At 43.0% G+C, this 17,719-nt stretch overlaps 1 protein-coding gene across 1 annotated transcript in view; it reads right to left on the bottom strand.

Annotated features, from left to right (window-relative positions):
* Positions 1 to 235: 235 nt before the first annotated feature.
* Positions 236 to 17,719, bottom strand: part of jph1b (junctophilin 1b) — a gene marked incomplete at its 5' end in the record, with an annotated part of 63,050 nt that continues 45,566 nt past the window's right edge. Inside the window, 5 exon segments of the mRNA XM_084327900.1 lie at positions 236 to 356; positions 3,732 to 3,828; positions 4,592 to 5,034; positions 6,729 to 6,974; positions 9,633 to 9,751. Coding sequence (XP_084184026.1) covers positions 3,748 to 3,828; positions 4,592 to 5,034; positions 6,729 to 6,974; positions 9,633 to 9,751 — 889 coding nt within the window. The 3' untranslated portion in view covers positions 236 to 356; positions 3,732 to 3,747.

Here is a 17,719-nt window from a genome sequence, read left to right as displayed (position 1 = left end):
TCCCTCGTTCCCTCGTTCCCTGTTCCTGAACCGACGACTGCTTGCTTCAGCTTCCACGGCCCCCTGAGTGAAGTCACAAATCATCTCATGTCCAATCAGGCCGGCCTTGAGGCACCCGAGCCAGTCAGTCAGTCAGTCACTCAGTCCGGGGGAGGTTTCATCTTTCTCTCTCTCTCCTCTTTCTCTTTCTCCCCTGTGTGTATTTTTTTTCTCTCCTCCTTCTCCTCCTCCTCATTCTATTTTCAGTCCTCTTCTCTTCGCCCATGTCTGTCTCGCTGACTGGCACCATTTTTAAAGGCCTGTTGGTTGACTCTGCGGAGAGTTAGGGGCCTAGGCCGCTAGTTTGGATGAGTTGGCTGTAGGTTCAGACACAGAGGCAGAGGGTTAGTCAGGTTGTTACTTGGTGAATGACATTCAGGTGTGTCTGCATGATATCATAGAATACCAGCATTCTATACCAAGGAAGCTATAAAAGAAGGAATGGTTGTCATGTCAGAATACCAGCGTTCTATACCAAGGAAGTTATAAAAGAAGGAAGGGTCGTCATGTCAGAATACCAGCGTTCTATACCAAGGAAGTTATAAAAGAAGGAAGGATTGTCATGTCAGAATACCAGCGTTCTATACCAAGGAAGTTATAAAAGAAGGAAGGGTCGTCATGTCAGAATACCAGCGTTCTATACCAAGGAAGCTATAAAAGAAGGAAGGGTTATCACATCAGAATACCAGCGTTCTATGCTCTGCTTGGTGTCAGACTTTGGTGTCAGTTCTATTGAAGCCTGTATTAGAATTTCGAATTTACCAGCTATCTGAGGAAATATATATCAACCAATATATCAAATGTTAGCTAGTAAACGATGTAACACATTGCAGATGATTCTGACGTCCGAGATAATAACCTGTTTAATAAACAGGTCATAAACAAGGAGATGGTTGATCCCATTCAACTCAATGTCGGACATTCTTCTTAAAGGACCACACCAGTCTTTTTGACATGTAGGTTCCTAGTAATTCTTCTTAAAGGACCACACCAGTCTTTTTGACATGTAGGTTCCTAGTCATTCTTCTTAAAGGACCAGACCAGTCTTTTTGACATGTAGGTTTCTAGTCATTCTAACCTCTTATTACATGGCGTTTTCACATTCGCCGAAATGCTTGCTTGTGATTGGTCAATAGCCCCCCGACAGCGGTCATTATCAGACAATAATGACCGCTGTGGGACAATAATGACCGCTGTGCGCAGCTGTTCGCAATCAAGCCCACTGACACACACTGTTTCAGTGCAATTAGACACTGCCGGTGTTCTGCTGCCGGCGATGACAGGGGGCGGAGCGACGAGCGGAGCCAGAACGCAGCCAGAACCAGTGTTGCGAGTCGATGTAAAATGAATTAGGTATATTGTTAGTAAGTTAGCCATGTAATAAGCGGGATAATGTATAGCTATACTCGATCATTGTCGCAAAATAATTGACCTTCACTGACGTTTAAAACACCTCGCAGAGGCGGCTCGGTATTTTAAACTCTGTGTCGGTCAATTATTTTGCGACAATGACCTCGTAGCTATACATTATCCCTTACTTAACACATCAGGCGCCATAAACGTCGTACAACGTGTTTCAAGGTCATGCGAATTCTGCCAAACCACGGCGTACGACGTTATTGAGATCATATTTCATTTTTTCGCCATGGTATTCATAATTCCCTCACCCAGCCTCGGCTGATACAGTGGGAGCCTGCACAACTCTGCAACGCTTCAATACTGCCGCCTGGTGGATGATCGGCGAGTTACAACCGGAAATGGATCTCTGGTGATCTCCGTGCATCTGGGAAATGCGTCCGGCACTCACATATTGTTGCGGGACTCTAGACACACATCCGTGTATATGGATCGCTGCCATAACTCAATAATCGATATGATTTGGGCGTTTATTATTATTATACAAACCGGAAATGGATCTAGTAGATCGCCATCAAATAAGTGGGATCTTTTTCCTCCAGTCTCATCGGCGAACGGTAAGAGGACAGTAACGTTACTTTCAGCGTGTTTGTTTATTATTATTAATGCAAACTGCTCTGATCAATATATCACCCATACTACATAAAGCATTTACTGACGATCACGGAATTATAAACGACCCCCCCCCCCCGTTCATCCGCGCATGATGAGTCGTAACGTTTAGGATCATGTACAGTTGAAATTTTTAATATAGCGTGTATCGGCAACAAACAGCAGTTGATAATCTATATATGCGTTTATGCCTATAACTCACGTTCTAGGAATTACTGCAGAAAACGATAAAAACATATTTATATTCTAGACAGTATTTTCGTATGAATCTATGAATGAAAAAGTATAACGTTCCTACATCCTGAACGATAGATAATCGATGTTGAATGGGCCATAGTAATGTCAATTTAGCAATACAATTTAAAAAGTTATAGCCCTGCAAAGAAGGTGAACATCTCCATAGGCTTAGAGTGGTGGCAGAGAGTGGTATGAGACAGGCAAACTCCGTGGCAGTTAATGTGTTAAGCCCTAGCCATATTTTCAGAAAATCCGCCTAAAAATACATACCTAAGTAAATGGCAGATTGCTCCACTTCTACAAGGTCCATTTGCATGTTATTGGTATCTAGGGACATCTATGGATCTCAGGGAATGTATTCCCAGTGTCAGAAATATTGTGTCTGTTACTAAATTGTAATGAACCAAAGGAGAATATAAATTTTTTTCTTTTCTTTTTTCATCTTTGACGGTGAATAACACCATGCTAAAATTGGCCAAACATGAAAAATCCTGCACCTTCTTGAGATCACATCTACAAAAAATCTAAGCAAATTAATAAAGGGCAGATGCTTAACAGGAGGTTTTGTAGATACAGTACTGAATTCTGCCACCCGGACACATGCCATTTGAAATATTATTATAGAATATAGAATATCAGGCCTATAAATTACTGTATTATGGCCAAGTCGCACATCCAGTTCAATCTGGATTTAGTATCACCAGGCGCCCCTGACAGTGCAGCAAAACCGTGAATGAAATCTACTGTAATAATAATAATCTTTTATAATGTAAATTTCTTTGGCATCAGATTGCAACGCCGTTTTTGCTAGACATTCACAGAAACTAATTGCGTTCTAATTTATGGCAATAACGTTCATGTTTGTTCCTGCCGTGAGATATGATCCCGAAAATAAAGAGGAAAAAAACAACTGAAAAATAAGTCAGATGATTGACAGGGGCTGGCGTGAGCTGGGAAGTGTAGTTCTTTTTTATTCAAAAGCCCATCAAAAGCCCTGGGTCTCCTCTCTCAAAAGACTACACTCAAGTTAGGTTGCGCCAAATCCTCATGTCTATAAGCGCCTTTTTCCGACTCGATGCCCTGAGATTTCTATAAACTCATATTTCACTAATAACAGTTAAAATCATTGGTAAACAAACATACAGTAGTGCTGAAAATATACACTTTGACTGTTTTGACTGGGTTAGGGTCTTTACTCTTGGCTACATTTGAATTCAACATTAATTCATACATTCTGTAGAGATTGTATTGTATTTATGGCGTGATATCAATCTCGTACCGGTTGCGGATCGCTCGGGTTTAAGAGGTTAAAGGACCACACTAGTCTTTTTGACATGTAGGTTCCTAGTCATTCACCTTATAGGTTTGTTTAGATTGTTTATGACACAATACTATTTTTATTAGATGCTGAGCAGTTGGTTCCTTACCTGAGTTCAGATTGGGTCAGGTGAGAAAATGGACGAAGATGATCGCTAGACCGACATTCAGCAGCATGACCAGAGCTACCAGGATGGAGTTAGGACCCTGTAGAACAACAACAACAGCAGAGCTTAGAGCTACCAGGATGGAGTTAGGACCCTGTAGAATGTGTAGATGCCACCTATGCAGCTTGTTTATTTGTATCCATTTTCTGCCTCTGCCACAAATGTATGTCTCAGTTATAAGGTGGTCTGTCACAGAGTTGAAAGATTTTCACTATCAATATATTAAATTAGCCATTGTTTTTGGTTCTGGCCCACCATATAATGGCTTGGAAAAAATGTGGCCCGAGGCCAAACTTAATTGCCGACCCTTGATGTAGAACATCAACAACAGAGCTTAGAGCCACCAGGATGAAGATATCTCCCTGTAGAACATCAACAACAGAGGTTATGGTGGTGATACACTGGGCAACGTTGGACAAGCAACTGTCTTTGCATGGAATCTTGTTGCCCAGATACATTTGATTGTATATTTCCCCCAATGGCTTCATGTCTTAATGGCACATTGCCCTCTCGTCTTTCTAATCGTCATCATATCCTATGAACAAAACAAAAGCAACAATGCATTTCTTCTACTAACAAGTCTGGTCCATCCAGCCAACACCAGATTAAAGCTCATATCCAGAAGTCATAGTGCTCCATTGTCAACAAAAACTGCCCAATCAGCTTCATCAAAGGTGTGATTTTCTGGGGTCTTTTCCTGTCTTTGGTCTGATTTGCTTTCACGCCTCAAACTAACCACACCAGAAAGTGGGACCGGTCCCAGTTTAGACACAAAGACTTCATGACTGTCTGCTGATACTCACTGACTCCTCCTCTAGGATGTCACTGGCGATCTCCATGCTGGCCTTCTTGGTTTCCGCCAGGCTCTTGGGTCTGTGTGAATCCTGCTTCTTCAGCTTGGGAGGTTCAGGCGGTTTGGTCTCCTTGACGACGGCCGGAGCGGGAGCCGCAGCCGGGGGGCGTCTCCTGGGACTGGGGGTACGGAGGCGCGTGGCCTGCGGTGGGAGGCGCGCCAGGCTGGACGGGTGCATGTGGTCCTCGGCTGGCTCCTCTGGTGGTGGGATCTTCACGTCGGCTTTGACGTAGTAACCGTGGTACTGGGCGTGGATCTGACCGTTGCTGTTGCTGCTGCTCCGTGCCGGCGCGGCCTGCGCTGGTTTCAGAGGCGCAGGCATTTCCTGTTGCCTCACTTCCTGTTGCCTCTCCTCCTGTTTGGAAGACAGCTTCGATGCCACCTTCGTTATGCCTGGAACGGAGAAGAGAGAGGAGAGGAGAGGAGAGGAGAGGAGAGGAGAGGAGAGGAGAGGAGAGGAGAGGAGAGGAGAGGAGAGGAGAGGAGAGGAGAGGGGAGGGGAGGGGAGGGGAGGAGAGGTGAAGAGAGGTGAGGAGAGGGGAGGGGAGGAGAGGAATGGAGAGGAGAGGAATGGAGAGCGGAGATGAGGAGAGGAGAGGAGATGAGAGGAGAGGAGAGGAGAGGAGAGGAGAGGAGAGGAGAGGAGAGGAGAGGAGAGGAGAGGAGAGGAGAGAGGACAGAAGAATTCAGTTAGGATGTCTGTTATTTGCTCCCATGTCTGCTTTTCTAATCCCTGTCTCTCTGAGTGGATATATATTGATATACAGATTCCAGTGACCGTTCTACCTCATACTGGATATGAGCACCACTGGCGCCATGGTTCAGCTTCATACCGTCTTCTGTCCGACCTACAACATCAAACCATACCTGCTCTACCTCAACCTGTTCAGAGTAGTTCTCCTGCCCCCCGGGGCAAATGGCCCTGAGCCATCGTCTTGTATCTCATCCTGTATACTAGCGCTTGTAGTCCTCTGCCTCTTTGTTCTTAGTTCTATTTACTACTTTTATTTCATAATTTTCTTATATACTTTTATTCTATTGCTACTATGTCTGCATATATATATGCTTACCGTATTACATGTATCTATTGCTCCTATGTCCGCCCACTGCAAACACGGGAACTCTTTAACCCCTGTCCCTGTCTCTCTGTGAGTGGATGTCTCATGGTGCAATCTTCTCTACGTCGCCCCCATACTTCAAATGGATCAGAGCGGAATACATACATACATACAGTACATTCATCCAAATGGAATATGACTGATATTCTGAGCTTTAACTTATTTTCATACCAGCGCTCGTTTCCTTATGTACCTTAGTTGCTATTGCATGTACATATATGTGTTTTATTACATGTATATCTACATACATACCAACTATTCACCTGTTTTATTCTCCACCCATCTATCATCCATAGCAACACTATATTATCACCGACATCCAGTTGGGGGATCCCCTTTGAACAGCCCAGCTGAGGTTTCTCTCCTCCACATCGCCTGTGGTGCTTTTTTCCTATTGCTAGGTTTTTAGTGAGTTGTTCCTCATCTTCATTGGGGAAAGTCTGAGTGTTGCATATTTGGATTTTATGGTGTTTTTTCCCCCCTGATTTATTGTGATGTTTCTTCTTGACTTGTTCAAGAAGACTTGTACAGCCCACAGGGGCAATATATTTCTGCCGGACCCAGTGGGCTGGCCTACAATAGCCAATGTCCCTGACTGATTGACCGATCCGTTGGAAACGAGTGTCGTGTCGACTCGGTAGAGTGACTTGGTGAAGCGACTCGGTAGAGCGACTCGTGGAGCGACTCGGTAGAGCGACTCGGTGGAGCGACTCGGTGAAGTGACTCAGTGAAGTGACTCTGTGAAGTGACTCGGTGGAGCGACTCGGTGGAGCGACTCAGTGAAGTGACTCAGTGAAGTGACTCGGTGAAGTGACTCTGTGAAGTGACTCAGTGAAGCGGCTCGGTGGAGCGACTCGGTGAAGTGACTCAGTGAAGTGACTCAGTGGAGCGACTCGCTGAAGTGACTCTGTGGAGCGACTCGGTGAAGCAACTCAGTGGAGCGACTCAGTGGAGCGACTCGTGACCCACCTGCGGTGATGCTCTGGGGGGTCGGGGCCCTGGGGGCGGCGGGGGCCTTGCTGCTGACGGACGTCTTCCTGACGGGGGCGGGGGGCGAGGGCTGGCGGCTCAGCACGGGGCTCTCGGAGGGCGAGTGGTCGGGTGTCGTGCCCTTCCGGTAGAAGTGAGGACTGCTGGACGGAGACTTCTCCTTCACCTCAGGGACCTCCTTCACCTCCAGGGGGCCCTCGAACTTCTGTCTGATGTAGTCGGGACCTGGAGGACAGACAGTGACATCCACTTCAATACAAGACATCCATCGCAAAGACAATAATGGGAATGCTTGGATAATGCAGCTGATCTAAATAGAACTTAAATCTCTAACATACATTATAAACATGCAATACATTAAGCAGCATGATGTAGTGTAGTGTCTTTGTGGAAAACAGATGGAATATGAGACCACCTCTACACCCTCTAGTCCACTGCATCAATGACATTCTCTGAGACATACACCTGTCTAGAAGGTCTCCCATGTATGGTTTTCATCACATTGAATTAGTCAGTTAATCCTTGATAGTGCATCCGCACTACATCATGCTGCATAATGTATTGCATGTTTATAATGTATGTTAGAGATTCAAGTTCTATTTTTTATCTTATAGATAAAGATATGGTAGGGTGTGGATCTGTGCAAGTTGTATTTCTGTACCAATTTCACCAAAGACAATTATTGTCAATTATTTTAACACAAGAGCAAGAGTCAATTTAACACCAATTCTGAGTGGGACCAAATACACTCAGGAATAGTGTTAATTTGACACTGCAAGATTTACTGTGTGCTAGAATGAGAACAGGACTGAAACCAAGAGGTATAGAGGCTGCTAGAATGAGAACAGGACTGAAACAGAGAGGTATAGAGGCTGCTAGAATGAGAACAGGACTGAAACAGAGGGGTATAGAGGCTGCTAGAATGAGAACAGGACTGAAACCAAGCGGTATAGAGGCTGCTAGAATGAGAACAGGACTGAAACAGAGAGGTATAGAGGCTGCTAGAATGAGAAAATAACTGAAACAGGGAGGTATAGAGGCTGCTAGAATGAGAACAGGACTGAAACAGAGAGGTATAGAGGCTGCTAGAATGATAACAGGACTGAAACAGATGGGTATAGAGGCTGCTAGAATGATAACAGTACTGAAACAGAGGGGTATAGAGGGTGATAGAATGAGAAAATAACTGAAACAGGGAGGTATAGAGGCTGCTAGAATGAGAACAGGACTAAAACAGGGAGGTATAGAGGCTGCTAGAATGAGAACATGACTGAAACAGGGAGGTATAGAGGCTGCTAGAATGAGAACATGACTGAAACAGGGAGGTATAGAGGCTGCTAGAATGATAACATGACTGAAACAGAGAGGTATAGAGGCTGCTAGAATGATAACAGGACTGAAACAGAGGGGTATAGAGGGTGATAGAATGATAACATGACTGAAACAGAGAGGTATAGAGGCTGCTAGAATGATAACAGGACTGAAACAGAGGGGTATAGAGGGTGATATAATGAGAACATGACTGAAACAGAGAGGTATAGAGGCTGCTAGAATGCTGAATCTGAGTGGGTTTTTTTCAGCAAGAAACTTCCAAGACTTGTTTAGAGGACTTCAAAGACCTATATTAACTCGTTGAAAAGGACTAAAAGATGTCCCCTTTAATAAGGAGAGACAGGACGGTCAACAGATGGGGAGAGCTTACTGGCTCCTCTAACTGAAGGCAGGCAGACAGACCTACTAACTAGTCACGGCAAACTGATGTACGAGCGACCGGGGGAATATAAACACACAGGGGGGCGGGGGGGTAATGACTAATAGACAACAGCTGGGGGGGTGACAACAGGTTGATGACAGCTGGTGATACACAGAGCGCACAAGGGAGACACACAGGGACACCTGCAGGACCCGCGTGGAAACACCAGAGGAGAGGGGTACAGGGTTAGCACCGGCTGGACGTCCACTTACGTCTGAACCCCCAATTTGCGGTTAAGCTCAATTAAACCCGACCCCCCCCCCCCCCCCCCCCCCAGTACCTGACACCGGCTCTGAGTACCTGTCACATTGGGGCCGCCGCCGGACCCGTAAAATTCTGCGTTTTATATTCCGTCAGTTAGCTTGCGGCCGAGATGCCAGCCACCAGTCTCATGTGAGTTCACGGTGGCGGTATTTGTCCGACCTCAGTCGATTTTTCAAAGCCACCCTGGGTTTATGAGTCCTGTTAAAAGGACTTCCAGGCATTCCTTACATGCCCTGACCTACTGACAAGGCTCTGCAGGGCTGTCGCTTCGCTGGGGCTGGTAGCACGGCAAGAATACCATATATACCATTCTTCTTAGTTTTGACGGTATTTGACATGCCTTTCTGTCTGTCTGCCATTGCTACTGTACCTGGTTGGTGAAAGCTAGGTGAGACTTCTATTCTATTCTACCGTACCTGGTTGGTGGAAGCTAGGTGAGACTTCTATTCTATTCTACCGTACCTGGTTGGTGAAAGCTAGGTGAGACTTCTATTCTACCGTACCTGGTTGGTGAAAGCTAGGTGAGACTTCTATTCTATTCTACCGTACCTGGTTGGTGAAAGCTAGGTGAGACTTCTATTCTATTCTACCGTACCTGGTTGGTGGAAGCTAGGTGAGACTTCTATTCTATTCTACCGTACCTGGTTGGTGAAAGCTAGGTGAGCCTTCTATTCTATTCTACCGTACCTGGTTGGTGAAAGCTAGGTGAGACTTCTATTCTACCGTACCTGGTTGGTGAAAGCTAGGTGAGACTTCTATTATATTCTACTGTACCTGGTTGGTGAAAGCTAGGTGAGACTTCTATTCTATTCTACCGTACCTGGTTGGTGAAAGCTAGGTGAGACTTCTATTATATTCTACTGTACCTGGTTGGTGAAAGCCTGGTGCCAGCTCTCTGGCTACAGCTCTGGCGATGTCCGAGTCCTGACCGGCTGACTGGCCGGCCTGATCGGCTGCGTCGCCTTTGGCACGAGCATGGGAGGTCCTGAGAAACACAAGAAGAACACGCTCCAGTTAGAACACGGGACGTCCTGAGAAACACAAGAAGAACACGCTCCAGTTAGAAGGATGAGGTTGAAATTCCTGTTTCTGACGTTACTGCAGCTGTGTGGCCAGGGGGCGAAATTAAAGCCCGCCGCCCGCCAGGGGCGCTCAGTTTTTACCTTTGGCGCTTGCCACTGAGAGCCCTGCCCGCCGTGTGGCATGTGGACGTGTAGTTCATAACGATACTCTTATTTTGAAAATCTGTGCGGGTCTCATTTCCGGCCCAAGCGCAGCTAGAGTCATAATATCGATGGCTCCGGCAGTTAGCAGCATTCGGTTCGTATGATATTCTTATTTTGAAAAAAAACGTGGCAACGAGTCATATCTGCCCAGCCGGGCCAGCCCTGCAGCTGGATACTATTGGCTTCTGCTCGTATCAACACAGAGCGGCCCGCAGCTCTAGTGCCACTGCTAACGTTAAGCTCTCAGAATGGTAGCAGCTCGCCCGCAGCATCTAGTGCTAACGTTAAGCTCTCAGAATGGTAGCAGCTCGCCCGCAGCTCTAGTGCTAACGTTAAGCTCTCAGAATGGTAGCAGTCTGCTCTAGTCTAGATCGGACCTCCATGAGCTGCATAATACCTCTGTTCCCTCGTTAGCTAGCTCGCGTTAGCTAGCTCACGTTAGATCGACCTGTCCCAGTAAACTAAATTGTCTTAACGTTATCTACCAGGCTAGCAGTAGCTACAGATAGCTCCTGATATCAATGTCTTATAACATTGATTGAATGCGTATTCTAGCTGAGGGCATGTTGAATGTGATTTGACAAAATAACCGTAAAAAATAGGGTCCAGCTGCATCGCCGGAGAATCCTTGCATGCTGAATGTAGGGTCTAGCTGAATATAGGGTCTAGCTGCAGGGCCGGAGAATCCTTGCTGGAGCTGGAGGCTACTCAAGTATACACACAGACAGTGGAGCTGTTTGCAGATAGCAAGCATTTTGACTTATTGCGTGGTGGCGATGTCTCGCAGATAATACAACTACAAGTATGATTATATAATATATATTTTATTTAAAAATTTTTTTTTATATAAAATATATATATATATTTTTTTAATCAAAAACATTTTGGCAGGTAAGAAATATGCTTGGCGGGTAGACTCTTCCCATCTACCCGCCACTGGCCTGTGAGTCAAAAAGTTAATTTCGCTCCCTGTGTGTGGCTTCAGTACCTGTCAACAGACCCCTGATACAAGTAGATCTGGACAATATATCAATACATATCAATAAATATCAGTGCATAATCAATACATATCAGTGCATATCAATACATATCAGTACATATCAATACATATCAGTGCATATCAATACATATCAGTACATATCAATACATATCAGTGCATATCAATACATATCAGTGCATATCAATACATATCAGTGCATATTAGGGCTGTACCGAATGTCATTTTTTAACATTCGAAGCTTCTATTGAAGTTTTTTTTTATTTTTATAAACTAAATCCTCAATTTGAATAAAGTGATTCATCTGATTAAATTAGTAATTTTTTTTAATTAAATCAATTTTCTTTAATGAATAGAACTCATCAGTTTCGTCAAATATAAATAATCCAATAAGGGCACGGTTGGTACGAAAGTGATGGTGACGTCTTATAGTATAATATTATAATATTAGTGTAGCCTAAACTTTATCTGCAACTGTGAAGAAAAAACCCATTGGTTTAAACAGATTGAATAGACATACAAAAAAGATTAAAAAAAAATAAAAAATAAATAAATGTTTTATAATTTTTTTTTTTTATTTCGAATGTTGATTTAGAATTCGAATGTCAACATTATGATCGAAGCTTCGAAGCTTCGACGCATTCGGTACAGCCCTAGTGCATATCAATACATATCAGTACATATCAGTACATATCAGTACATATCAATACATATCCAATGTCACACAACTGTGTTGTCGTCATGGTTTTTAGAGTGAATCATGGAACACAGTTACGCTAAATCAATACACACCTAAATCAATACTAAAAAACAAATAGTCAGATTCATCACTAAAGATCAGATTAGTACTACTGAGTAATATTGCTAATCAGATGTATGTACAGTGTTGTAGTATTAATATGTACAGTGATACAGGTATAAAGACAATATGGTAGTAAGTCATACTGGCCAGCAGCGTAACTAGTACGAGTAGGTAAGAGATATGTACAGATATATAGATATAGTATCTACAGATTTGTAACAAGGATTATATGCAGGTATGTACAGACAGATAAATTATAAATATATATATATATATATATATATATATATATATATATACGGCAGAGTTATATGGGTTATATGCAGGTGTGTAAGTAGTATAAAATGATTATATGCAGGTGTATAAGTAGTATAAAAGGATTATATGCAGGTGTATAAGTAGTATAAAAGGCAAGTCAACGAGTGCCAGAGAGACAAGTCAATGAGTGTCAGAGAGACAAGTCAACGAGTGCCAGAGAGACAAGTCAATGAGTGTCAGAGAGACAAGTCAACGAGTGCCAGAGAGACAAGTCAATGAGTGTCAGAGAGACAAGTCAACGAGTGCCAGAGAGACAAGTCAATGAGTGTCAGAGAGACAAGTCAACGAGTGTCAGAGAGACAAGTCAAAATATTGTCATCACTTACACCACAGGTCTTTCTTACTCTCTGCATTACGTTTACTCTTTTCTTACTCTGCATTACCTTTACTCTTTGCTTACTCTCTGCATTACCTTTACTCTTTGCTTACTCTCTGCATTACTTTTACTCTTTGCTTACTCTCTGCATTACTTTTACTCTTTGCTTACTCTCTGCATTACTTTTACTCCTTTCTTACTCTCTACAATACTTTTACTCTTTGCTTACTCTGCATTACTTTTACTCCTTTCTTACTCTCTGCATTACGTTTACTCCTTTCTTACTCTCTGCATTACGTTTACTCCTTTCTTACTCTGCATTACTTTTACTCGTTACTCTGCATTACTTTTACTCTTTGCTTACTCTCTGCATTACTTTTACTCTTTGCTTACTCTCTGCATTACTTTTACTCTTTGCTTACTCTCTGCATTACTTTTACTCTTTGCTTACTCTCTGCATTACTTTGACTCCTTTCTTACTCTCTACAATACTTTTACTCTTTGCTTACTCTGCATTACTTTTACTTAGGGATGCTCGATATTGGCTTTTTTACCGATACCGATATACCGATATTGTCCAACTCTTAACCCATTCTCCGCCAATCAGTGAATACCACAACCACTACACCAGAGGAAGCTCAACAAATCATGTAAAACCCAGATTCGGCTCAAACAAGGGACTAAACACGTTTCGCAATTATGCCACAACAATGTGGAACGCCCTACCCAAAGCTGTAAAGGAATGTGAATCACTACCCACATTCAAACCCGCTCTTAAAGAGCACCTACGGGAGGCTGCAATTCGAAACTGGCCACCGGTCATTGAATTATAAACGACCCCCCCCCCCCCCCCCTCCGTTCACCCGCAGATGACCAGTCATGACGTTTAGGACCATGTACAGTTGACATTTTTAATATAACTTTGATCGGTATCAAACTGCATTTGATCATCTAATATATTTATTTATGCCTATATCTCACGTTCTATGAAATACTGCAGAAAACGATAAAAACATATTTATACTCTAGACGGTATTTTAGTATGAATGTGTGAATGAAAAAGTAAAACGTTCCTACATCCTGAACGATAGATAATTGATGTTGAATGGGCCATAGTAATGTCAATTTAGCAATACAATTTAAAAAGTTATAGCCCTGCAAAGAAGGTGAACATCTCCATAGACTTATAGCGCTGGCAGAGAGGGTACAATGATGGGTACAATGCCCGGCAGAGAATGGGTTAATTTCCGATACCGATATCAACCGATATCAACCTATACCGATATATGCAGGGTTTCCCCCCCCCCAAAAAATTAAATAATTTCAGGTAATTAACATTACATATCTCTTGTTGTGGAATTAACACAACATTATGCATACTTTTGACAATAAATAAAATCAGAATTTGTTCTTACTTGCTTGCCTGGGTAAATAAAGGTTATAGAAATGTAAAAAACCGATACCGATATTTTCCGATATCACATTTTAATGCCGATATTGGCCGATAATATCGGTAGGCCGATAATATCGGACATCCCTACTTTTACTCCTTTCTTACTCTCTGCATTATGTTTACTCCTTTCTTACTATTTGCATTACTTTTACTTGTTATTTACTCTCTGCATTACTTTTACTCCTTTCTTACTCTGCATTACTTTTACTCTTTTCTTACTCTGCATTACCTTTACTATTTTCTTACTCTCTGCATTACTTTTACTATTTTCTTACTCTCTGCATTACTTTTACTCTTTTCTTACCATCTGCATTACTTTTACTCTTTTCTTACTCTGCATTACTTTGACCATTTTCTTACTATATGCATTACTTTGACTCTTTTCTTACTCTCTGCACTGTTTCTATTCTGTATATTTTATGTCTCTTTTACTGCTGTGAAGCACTTTGGGCTGCAATTCATGTATGAAAGATGCTATACGAATAAAGTTGAATATTATTATTATTATTATTAAAATAATATTAAAACGTGTCCAATACAGTTTTTGACCACTAGTTGGTGAAATTGGCGCTATAGAGCACAGCAGCCGAAAAGAGCTCCCTGAAGATTGTGTATCACTTCCATCCACGAGGACACAACATACACGCACAGACAACATACACACACAACATACACACACAACAAGAGAGCACTGGAGGCATGTCAACAAACACGCCCTTTTGCTTCTGTTTCATTGGTCAGCAGGATTTCCCTCTAAATCTAACAAGCTAACCGCCTGTCAATCAAAGGATGTCGGACTCGTCGCAACTTCGGTCAAAACCAAAAGTGAAACTGAACACGGATGGGATGTAACCACTACATGGGATGTAACCACTACATGGGATGTAACCACTGCATGGGATGTAACCATTACATGGGATGTAACCACTACATGGGATGTAACCATTACATGGGATGGAACCACTACATGGGATGTAACCACTGCATGGGATGTAACCACTACATGGGATGTAACCACTACATGGGATGTAACCACTACATGGGATGGAACCACTGCATGGGATGTAACCACTGCATGGGATGGAACCACTGCATGGGATGGAACCACTGCATGGGATGTAACCACTGCATGGGATGGAACCACTGCATGGGATGGAACCACTGCATGGGATGTAACCACTGCATGGGATGGAACCACTACATGGGATGGAACCACTGCATGGGATGTAACCACTGCATAGGATGGAACCACTGCATGGGATGGAACCACTACATGGGATGGAACCACTGCATGGGATGTAACCACTACATGGGATGGAACCACTGCGAAAGCAAAGGAAATGGCAACATTTTACTTTGCAAAGTGTATATGAGGAAATGTATTCAACAACAGAACACACTGTCTATTTGAGTGGAAATGTGAATATAAAAAAACGCAAGCTGTTTACAGGAAAACTGCGTCGGTACCTTTGCTACTAATACAGGATATTTGCAGGGTGGAGGAGTTAAACTGCTGACTGTGACTGACTGTGAGAGACACACTGATTTCACTGAATCCCAATCTCACAGGGTGGAGAGTTTCCCCATAATACCTAAAAAAAAATGGCAACCAATGTAATCAAAAAAGTCAACCAACGAACAAGATTCTTGTAGGGGATCTCCTCTCTGGTAAACAAGAATACCCTGCCTGAAGACTAACAGGAGCGCTCATTCAAGGGTACTACGACTATGCTTGCACCTCATGGTACCAAAGCACCTCAAAGGCACTAAAAACAAAATTACAAACATCACAAAACAAACTGGTCAGACTACTGCTTGACCTTACTCCTAAAACCCACCTCACCCCTGCCCATTTTGACAACCTAGGATGGCTTAGAGTAGACGACAGAGTACAGCAACTTGCAATGGGCCTGGTCTACAAGATACACTACACCACTAAGGTACCCATGTACATGTCGAAATACTTCCCAAAGGTCAGTGAATACCACGACCACAACACCAGAGGGAGTTCCACAAATCATGTCCAACCCAGATTCGGCTCAAACAAGGGACTAAACACGTTTCGCAATTATGCCACATCAATGTGGAACGCCCTATCCACAGCCGTAAAATAATGTGAATCCCTACCCACCTTCAAAACCGCTCTAAAAAAGCACCTACGGGAGGCCGCAATTCGAAACTGGCCCCGGTAAATGTCCAACCATAGCAGCTAAGCTAAGACGTTGCTACAGCGCGGTGATAAGTAGTATTTACCAGGGCTGGGCAGTAACGCTGTTTGTTGTCTGTGCGGTGGCTAACTAACTGAAAGAACCCAATGATTTTGGTAGCTAATGACAGTGTTGTGTAAAAACCCCGATTAAGTACAATCTGCTTGAAAAGTCAGCACTAGCTCGCCGCCTTGCAAAGAGTTGGTCTGTCATATTGAGTTTACTACTGATTAGTAGTTGATTAGTTTGTATGCTGTACGTCTACAGCCTGGTTTCCACTACATACAATCACAAGCAGGAGCTTAAAGATCCCATGGAATTAAACATGTTAACCTCTTTTGTCTTTTGTTCTCATCTATTTATCTGTGCCTCTCTCTGATAATATGAGAAAAATAAAACAGTGTAAACCCTAAATAACATTTCAGACTGCCAGATCCATGCAAAGACTAACCCTAAATAACATTTCAGACAGCCAGATCCATGCAAAGACTAACCCTAAATAACATTTCAGACAGCCAGATCCATGCAAAGACTAACCCTAAATAACATTTCAGACAGCCAGATCCATGCAAAGACTAACCCTAAATAACATTTCAGACTGCCAGATCCATGCAAAGACTAACCCTAAATAACATTTCAGACAGCCAGATCCATGCAAAGACTAACCCTAAATAACATTTCAGACAGCCAGATCCATGCAAAGACTAACCCTAAATAACATTTCAGACTGCCAGATCCATGCAAAGACTAAAACTAAATAACATTTCAGACTGCCAGATCCATGCAAAGACTAAAACTAAATAACATTTCAGACTGCCAGATCCATGCAAAGACTAAAACTAAATAACATTTCAGACTGCCAGATCCATGCAAAGACTAACCCTAAATAACATTTCAGACTGCCAGATCCATGCAAAGACTAACCCTAAATAACATTTCAGACTGCCAGATCCATGCAAAGACTAAAACTAAATAACATTTCAGACTGCCAGATCCATGCAAAGACTAAAACTAAATAACATTTCAGACTGCCAGATCCATGCAAAGACTAACCCTAAATAACATTTCAGACTGCCAGATCCATACAGTGTCCTATCCACAAGCTAATGAGGTTGCTTTGCTCCCACTGGTACCACTGTGTAAATGCTAACTGTTACAAAGGGTCAGATTAAACCGAATATATATATTTATTGCTTGAGATCCCTTGGATAATATTTGTATATCGTTTGATATCCCTTGTATATTATTTGTATATATACACGGAATATCCCTTTACCTGGGTACAAACCAGACCATAATATTCGCTCTCCTATTGGACAGCGACCCCTAGGCGCCAACAACCATACCCCCAACGGCAAGTTCAAAGGCAACTCCAGGCATGTCTCAACATGCCCAGGGTTTGCGCAGTAATACGAGACAGAACTGAGGTTGGCACTAGATAATTCACCTTACGTATAAATACGGCGCAGGTGTACACAGCAGCACTTGTCTTCTAAACCTTGATGCCTTCACCACGAGACAACGTGCAGTGAAGTGAGCAACTTTGCCTCTGAATAGAGCCTTGAGAACCGCGTGCGAATAGATTGCTAAAGTGTCAGAGTTTAACGCAGTACCGTTGAGTTCGACTTATTCTA

Source organism: Notolepis coatsorum (assembly GCF_963971535.1).
Source record: "Notolepis coatsorum genome assembly, chromosome: 13".
In the NCBI taxonomy this organism is placed as follows: domain Eukaryota; kingdom Metazoa; phylum Chordata; class Actinopteri; order Aulopiformes; family Paralepididae; genus Notolepis; species Notolepis coatsorum.
This window is presented reverse-complemented; position numbering and strand designations above follow the sequence as displayed.